General features: G+C 37.5%; 1 protein-coding gene across 4 annotated transcripts in view; it reads left to right on the top strand.

The window, feature by feature from the left end:
- The first annotated feature begins 1,667 nt into the window (after positions 1 to 1,667).
- Positions 1,668 to 8,738, top strand: part of LOC308666788 (complement receptor type 1-like) — a 60,568-nt gene continuing 53,497 nt past the window's right edge. For all 4 annotated transcript variants that reach the window (XM_081325720.1, XM_081325719.1, XM_081325718.1 and 1 more), the window contains exons 1-2: positions 1,668 to 1,765; positions 6,447 to 6,632. In XM_081325720.1, the coding sequence (XP_081181846.1) occupies positions 1,672 to 1,765; positions 6,447 to 6,632 (280 nt within the window). In that variant the 5' untranslated portion in view covers positions 1,668 to 1,671. The remainder of the gene's footprint in view (positions 1,766 to 6,446; positions 6,633 to 8,738) is intronic.

The raw sequence follows: 8,738 nt of genomic DNA, 5'->3' as shown, positions 1-8,738 counted from the left end.
CCCCTGTAGAAAGATTGGTTCCACTTTTATTAAATGAAGCCATTGTGAGACCAATACATTTTATCCTCCATGTTGTTCAATACCTATATGAAACCCTTGAGTGAATAATTTAGTGATTTAGAAAAAAAGTGTCTTCAGTGTCTTCAGAATATTGGTGAAACCCAGCTCTATTTCTCCTTTTATTCATATCTAATGAGATAAGAGGAACTACTAAACAAGTATCTGGCCACAGTACTAGACCAGATAACAACTAACAACCGAAATTCAATCCAGTCGAGAGAAATGCTGTTAGTTTATGATTTATTAAACTAAGTTAGTGGTGTTCAATTTGTTCTAAAAGTTGCAGATCCCTAAAAGGATCACATTTATAGCTTTCACTGCTTCTGTATCAGTCTACTAGGTTAGATGCTAGATGCTGTCTGTGGCATGAAGTACAGTACTTTATCAGCTATGGCTCTACTTAAATATACAGTAAATAGCTTTCAGACCATCCAAACTAACATGGCATTTTCATTTTTAAGTGAAATAAAAAGCACCACCAATAACATATTGACTAAAAAGGAAAAAAGAATAACTATATACATAATAGTGATTTAAAATGAACTGAGATGTTCTCCTGTGCCTAGAAAACCCTAATTAGTGTGTGGGGGGGGGGAGGAGAGCCATATAACTACAGATAACAATAAATTCAATCCTGAAGGTTATAATCTAAAGATCTAAACCCTATCATAAAGTACTCATTTCATTAAAAAAGACTATTAAGAAAAAATAATCTCATGCCATGGACTCCTTAAAATCAAGAAGATACATTTTTTTACACCTATACAAAAATATACTCTATGCTGTATATCAAAGTTCTTCATGAGATGACAAATTCCGTAGTTTAGGAATATAGTTCAATATTACATTATGTTCCCTAACTATAATATTTCTTTCCAAACATCTATTAACAAAGGTAGTAATATGAAACCAAAACAAGGCACTAGCTGGATTAGACCAGATCATAGTGGAAGAATATTCAAATTGGGTGGGGGTATCCAATAAATGTAAAGTAATATTTTCTGATGAAATAATTTTATTTTTAAATCATAACATTTGTAAACATACTTCAAGTTCAGAAGGAGTATATTTCATGTAATATGTAATGATATAACCTGGAATTAGTGTTCTTGTGGAAGGGAAGTAAAGCAGTCATGTATTTTGTATTTTGGAAAAGGCAGAATTTTGTGGTAGAACATACAGATCTGAGTCTTTTAAAAGAACAGAAAATGAAGTCCGCAAGGATGCGTACCATAGATGGACATATTTGCCTGTTAGGTGTGGTAAAACAGTCATTTCCGGATTTCTAAAAACGTGTAAGACAGAATGTGTTTGACACAACATACGCCTAGCAATGAACCACAAAGATAGCCCTGTCAGACTTTTGAAGGGGACTAGGGCAAGAATTGGAGTGAATTATAAAAAAAATGCAAGGCAAAGTAATTCGAAGTTTCGCAACAGTTTCATTTATCCACCGCCCTGTTTCCCCAGCAACTGGTCGCGGGGAAGCCCTTACTTAAGCCTACTGTCCGCGGAGGGATTTCCCAAATTAGTCTTTATCGCCCGCACCCTATGCAGTTCCACCCTCATTCCTGGCGCGTTAAAGATTCATTCTTTGAAAGAAAGAATAAAATGAGTGGAAGTTGCACTGTAATGTTTGGAGACTTCTTTTCCCACCTGGCTCCGACAATCTTGGTGCTCTTCTCCCTGTTTTCCGGAATACTGGGTAAGTAACTGGAAGGATTGGAGGGAGGAGGGAACTGCGCCCCATCTTTTGGAGGGCCACTTACTCGACAATGAGCCAGCTGGTCCCTCTAGCCGCCTTGCCTTCCGATCCTCCAAATAACGTTTGTTCCGAAAAAGGATATCCGTGTTTCTCTTCCGTTCCAAATTAATCTTCAAAATATATTAACAGGAGGGAGTCCGTGATCACAATTACTACTACATATAAACATCGATAAGTATAGAAAAGACAAGAAAAAAATAATAAAAATAAAACGCATTTTATGTTTTGTGAAGCCACTTATTAATATTGTTTCTGACCAGGCAATCCTGGGAACTGTCAGGACACCAAACATAAATTTACCAACCGTGGTGCTGTCAAACTTTAGATTCGATCTCACTCCACCCTTTTTACATTTGCTTCTACGTGTAAAATGCTTCAGCCTGGAAAGCAACTATTTGCAAGAAAAAAAATGGCAAAACGGTGTATAACCGTTGAGTTGTGTGGGTTTAAATACTGTGAACATAATTCAGTTAAAAGTTAATTGCATCTGCTGCACTTCTGGATTTTACACAGGCACAAAAGAGTCATTAAAATTTCAAACTGTTTATGGTTAGGCTTACTATATTAGGAAACTGATAGTGAAATTTTCAATGCTTTAACACCTTCATGTAATCGTAATGCATTTCCATCTTTGGAATACTGTGTATAGTTCTCATTGCTAAGTTTGGGGAAAAATATAATACAGCTGAAAAGCTACAGAAAAGGATATTCAAAATAAACATTGAGATTATTAACTGTGAAAGAGTGACTGATGGGATCCATAATCAATGTGTCTAAAAATCATACTTGTTGGAGAGTGGACAGGGATAAGTTTTCTCTTGCCTTGAATAGAGATCACCAATGAAGCTGATTAGAAAGACATTTAGAACAGACAAAAAGTACTTTTTCATACAGTATATAATTAAACTATGAAATTCATTGCCACAAAATATGGGGCTGTAAATTTGAATAGCCTAAAAAAGGAACAAGATGAATTTCTGGAGCGCAGGTCTATCTGGAATATTAATAGTGTATTCAACATTATCTTCAGGCTGGGATAATATGCCTGGCAATATGAGTTGCAGGGGATCAACAGGAATAACATATGTCACTACATCCTGGTTACAAGCACCTCAGACACATGTAAACTAAGATGCACCTTAGCCTGATTCAGGAGGGCTGTCGTAACGTTCTTATCGACAGGGCTTTTTTTCTCATAGAACGCTTAGAACGGAATTCCGGCACCTTTTTTGGATGGAATCTTGTAGGGTAGGCAAGGTGGGTTGGATGACTTGTGAGTTCCGGCACCTTTTTCTTTTACATCGAACAGTATGATATGTACTATAGAAAAATGAGGAAGTTAGAAAAAAGTGCCTCACCAATTTACAGGGAGAATTTTAAAAAATGAAACTAGCCAGAGGTTACCTTCTCCTGACAAACTCAGTCACTCTCCTGTCATATTCAGAATATTTCAGAATATTAATAGGTCTGGAGAGAGAAAACAAGAACCCACCCTCTCTGAACTGTTCTCCATTCAGATAGATGTGGAAGTATTGGTCCTAGCGTGGTAGTTATTTTGCCTGTGTTATAAATTTACTTTCCTGGTTTAGAATGATGTGGGCTAAATAAAGCTAGCTCAGATGAAACAAAACTTCATGGTACTTATCTTGAAGAGGCATAAATAGGCGTTGACTCAATAAGCCTCTGTGATGGATTGTCTAGCAGGACCTAAGAATACAAAGAAGGAAGGAAGGCCTGGCCGTTGCAGAAAAGATTTCTTAGTCCAGCAGAGAGGAGAAGTGTGAGAAAAAGTGATAAATGCAGGGTGATATGGAGAGTGGCTTTGACAAGCTTTCAGGATTCTGTTAAAATAGCGTACTGGCAATAAATATTTCCAGAAATCCAAGTGGTTCTTGTTTCCTGAGTTTGACTACCTCAGTGGGCTTGACAGCCAACTTTACTGGACTGTCTTCCGAATGAGAAAGGAAAGATGCAGAGTAGTCTGAAAAGCCACAATCCTGGAATGTTTGGAGTGCCTTTGTAATGTTTTTTGACTAAAAAAACTTAAAAGGGGTATGATTTAAGAACCCAGTGTCCAGTTGGTTAGCCAGGTGGAATCTATGGCTGGAGGTTAGAGAACTGTCCTACTGAAGTCACTTTTTATATCAGTCTTTTACCATTATGACAATAGTAAAAAAATAACTTTACGACCAATCCTTGCATTTATGATCATTGTAGGTTTATAAAGGAAAGGAAAGCTGAAGTAAGATTGTAAGTACAATCATGATTTCAGTTAGTGACTGCTTTGTTTAATGACCTAGGTGCCAGTCCCAATTATGGTTGCTAAATGATAGCCACCTGTACTTTTGAATATTGTAAAAAATGCTTCACTGTCCTTTTTTCACTTAAATTGGGGAGTTTGGTATGGCTAAATCTGCCAATATCTCCGGCTCAAGGGATGATTCAGTTAACTTCTCTAGAGGTCTGAGCTCCCTTTAGCAATACCCCCACCCCCACCTCCAGGTCTTTGGATGCTTCTCACCACACATCTCACATTGACTTTACTGTCTTTAGATATTCAGAGCTTTCATTTTCTCTCCATGTTTCTCCTTACCCTCTTCCTTCCTTTTCATTACTGTACAGGACTCTGATATGGCCTTCTTGTTGTCTCATCATGGCTTTCACATGGTCAGCTGAGATTTCAGAAGGTGCACCTTTATCAGCTTCCTCCACACCCCAGGGTCTCTTTTCTCCTTTAATCTTTTCTCTGCCCCAACAAAGCACTTACTTTTTTCTTTTTCCTTTCTAGTCTTCTGAGTAGGTGAGGCCCTGGGGTAATATATTGGCTATCACCTAGAGCCCAAACTTTCTCTTCCCTTGCTTGTTAAGGTTCTTTTTTATTAATCTGAATCTTCACTAACTTTCATTTTATTTTAAATGCTGCTGTGTTCAATTCAGTTGCTCAACTGGGAGCCTTCTGCCTTTTCCGAGCCAAAAAAAAAACAGTACAGCCACATCATATGTGTGTTGCAGTTACATTGTTGGCTGCAACAAATTTTTGAGTGAAATTTAAAATATTGGTTTTAAAGCTTTACATGGCTTGAGCTAAGAAACCTTCAGGACCATCATCTGTAGGTGAAACCACCTGCCCTATATATTTAACCCAGGTGGAAAACCTTGGAGTACTTCAATGCTGAATATTCAGTGCCAGATGTGAGAAGACCCAAAGACAATGTGTTTCTGTAATGACACCACATTAGGGAACAGTTTCCCATCAAAGTTCAGTTTGGGCCCATGCAGTCATCATTTAGAAATAATCTGCAAACAAAGCTTTCTTTGCAAGGAATTTGGTGTATTGCAGTTTTACAATCCAGCACCATTGATATTGTATGTTCTTTATTATCTTATGTATTGGTATAGTTTATAATATGATTTTCCCAGTAGTAATGTATGGCTTTGAGAGTTAGACCATAAGGAAGGCTGAGCCCTAAAGAACTGATGCTTTTGAATTGTGGTATTGGAGAAGACTCCTGAGAGTCCCTTGGACTGCAAGAAGATCAAATAAGTCAATTCTAAGGGAAACCAGGGACGCGGTGGCTCAGTGGGTTAGGACGCTGGGCTTGTCAATCAGAAGGTTGGCAGTTTGGTGGGTCGAATCCCGAGTGCCATGTAACAGAGTGAGCGCCTGTTACTCGTCCCAGCTTCTGCCAACCTAGCAGTTCGAAAGCACGTAAAAATGCAAGTAGAAAAATAGGGACCACTCCGGTGGGAAGGTAACAGCGTTCTGTGTGCCTTTGGTGTCTAGTCATGCCGGCCACATGACCACGGAGACGTCCTCGGACAAGCGCTAGCTCTTCAGCTTTGAAACGGAGTTGAGCACTGGCCCCTAGAGTTGGAAACGGCTAGCACGCATGTGCGGGGAAACCTTTACCTTTACCTTAAGGGAAACCAACCCTGACTGTTCTTTAGAAGGACAGATATTGAAGCTGAAGCTCTACTACTTTGGCCACCTAAGGAGTAGAGAGGACTCATTGGAAAAGACCCTGATGTTGGGAAAGATTGAACACAAAAGGAGAAGGGGACGGCAGAGGATGAGATGATTAGATAGTGTCATTGATGCAATGGATTTGAATTTGGGCAAACTCCAATAGACAGTGAGAACAGGTGGACCTGATGTGCTATGGTCCAAAGGGTCAAGAAGAGTTGGACACAACTAAGTGACTGAACAACAGCAACAAAAATTACTGCTTTATTGTGCTGATTTTATGGCTGAAAACATAGATTGAAGCTGGTAGAATAGTAAAGTAAAAATAAATCCCAATAAATAAATAAAGTCCTTTTTCATTGCATAGTTAGTGCAAACATATTACTATATATTCTATTACAGTGGTTTCAACCTGTGGTCTGCAAACCCCTGGGGGGGGTCACCATGTCCTTCCACGGGGTCCAGGAAAGCTTGAAGAAATGATTTAAATATTAAATCTTGGGGGTTCATGGCTATGGTCCAGGGCCACAAAAAATATTTAAAGGAAGTCTGCAGTGAAGAAAAGGTTGAGAATCACTGTTCTATTAAAAGTCAAAAAATATTGCACAGCAAACTAGCTGCACATTGACTAAAATTAATGTTTTCTCTCTAATTTAGGTGACTGCGGACCTCCACCAGTATTGAAAAATGCTGTGCCATATGAGCCTGTTAAGTCTATTTACAAACCTTATGAGTCAGTAACCTACAAATGTCTTCCTGGCTATAAAGAAAACCTTGACAAAAAATACATTGCAACTTGTTTTCCAGAAACAGGATGGAACCCAATGGAAGAGTTTTGTGAGAGTAAGTATTTTTTCTTCTTTATATTTTCTTGTTGTATCACCAGTGGCTTATTAAAAAGAAGGGAGTAATTAAGAATTATCTAGTACTTAGGCTCTTTATTTATTTATTAGACTTAAAAGGATATAAAGGCACATTTTCTGAATCCTGTTTCTCTTCCTTACTCCCCTACATCCTCACTCTCCTGCTCTGTTCTTCTTTCTCTTGCTTCCTCTTCTGCTTTTTCTTCTCTTTTTTCCCCATGCCTCCATTTTTACTCTTATTTTGTCTTCTCTTCTCCTCCCACCCATCTTCCCCCTTTTCAATTTTTTTGAACATCAGCTCCTTCCAACCTGCTGCTTCTCCTCTTTTGGTCTTCCCATACTTGTTCCCCTGGTGTGAAAAAAAGGACTTACTCCCTCTCACCAAAAAAGCATTATGGGAAGCAGATTGATTTGTCAGATTAGCTTTAAATTTCAGAGGCCAAGAAAAAAAGTGAAAAAGCAGGAAGAACCCCCTTTTCCTCCATCTCCCCACAGTTAGTAGTTGGGCAGGGCATCAAACATGAGGGTGGAAGTTTACAAATGGCACAAATAAATAATAATTGAGATTCCCATAGTTCTGGACCCACTGGACTTTTAGCAAAGCTGGCAGCACCAAAAGGGCAAATATGACTGAGGTTGGCCAATGCTTTTTAAAATACCTATATATTTTATACTCTTTTTAAAAATAGTGTAAACTTTGCTTTTCTTCAGAATCTGGTGTTATTTTCTTTTTTTCTTGATTTTCTTGGTAACTGCATTCTGACAGATTTATGCTCTATTTTTATGAGTTCAAGATGACAAATTAAGTATTAGTGACGCTATTCCATTGGCATTGAATTATATATGACTCAATTTGCTATTATTTCTAAATATTACAATACCAATATAGTAATTGAAGATGTATAAAATGCTGCAAAGAATGTACAGCTATGCATTTATTTTCTAATTGTTGGAATGCAGGCTGTATAACATTATTCAGATAATCTCTAAATTAGAGATCTCCCTTTCTTTTAGAGAGTATTTCTGCAGTATGGGTCTCACATCTAGCTACAGAATTTGACTATAACTCCCCCATGAAAAATGGGGGTATAGCGTCTCCTCACCTCACTGGAAATTGTCCCAGGGGAAACCTTCATTGTGTTAATAAAGTGACGAGAATGAATAATTGGAAATAAGACAAGAGACTATAGAATTATTGGGGCATCTGTAGACCTCACAATAAAAACACTGAATAATTCTCTCAAGCTTTCACTATATGAAAAACACAATTGATTTTATATTTAATTTAGTGAAGGCTACAAGGAGGAAGGAAGAGTGGTTCTAAGTGTTGGCAGATCATGTTTTAGTAAGGTCAACAATGGCCGTAGAAGAAAGGGAACAAAATAAAATACAACAACTGTAGGAATGGAAAATTCAATTCTTGTATGTAGTATTAGAAGATTGCTTAATCATACAAAGGAACAAATGGAAAATAGACATAGAAATAATGTAGAAGCTGCTTGGAATAATATGAAAAAATACAGATATTAAAATAAAAGCCCAATAATTAATATAGCTAAAAATCTGATTGTTACCATCCTTATAAAATAAATTTGGCCAATGATAGTTGAAGGGCTTTATCCTACCATAAACAAGTTCTTATTAATTTAACCATAAAAATGTTCTCATTAATTCATTTATCTTTATAAAGTATCCAAGAGGCATTGGAAACTCTGTTAAGACATTAATTTATATTTAATATTTGTTGTGATAACATTAACCTTACTCCAAAGAGAAATAGGAACTCTAATCATTGAGTTATACCTACTGAAATTATAGCTATACATTTATACAATAGTAACTGAGAAGGATCTTAGAGTCCTAGTGGACAGTCACTGAAATATGAGCCAGCAGTGTGCTGCAGCTGCCAAAAAAGCCAACACAGTTCAATGCTGCATTAACAGAGGGATAGAATCAAGATCACATGAAGTATTAATACCACTTTACAATGCCTTGGTAAGAACACACTTGGAATACGCCATCCAGTTTTGATCACCATGATGTAAAAAAGATGTTGAGACTCTAGAAAGTGTGCAGAGAAGAGCAA

Source organism: Vipera berus, assembly GCF_964194415.1.
Source record: "Vipera berus genome assembly, chromosome: 3".
Taxonomy (NCBI): Eukaryota; Metazoa; Chordata; class Lepidosauria; order Squamata; family Viperidae; genus Vipera; species Vipera berus.
The sequence above is the reverse complement of the archived record's forward strand: the minus strand, read 5'-3'. Positions and strand labels throughout refer to the sequence as shown.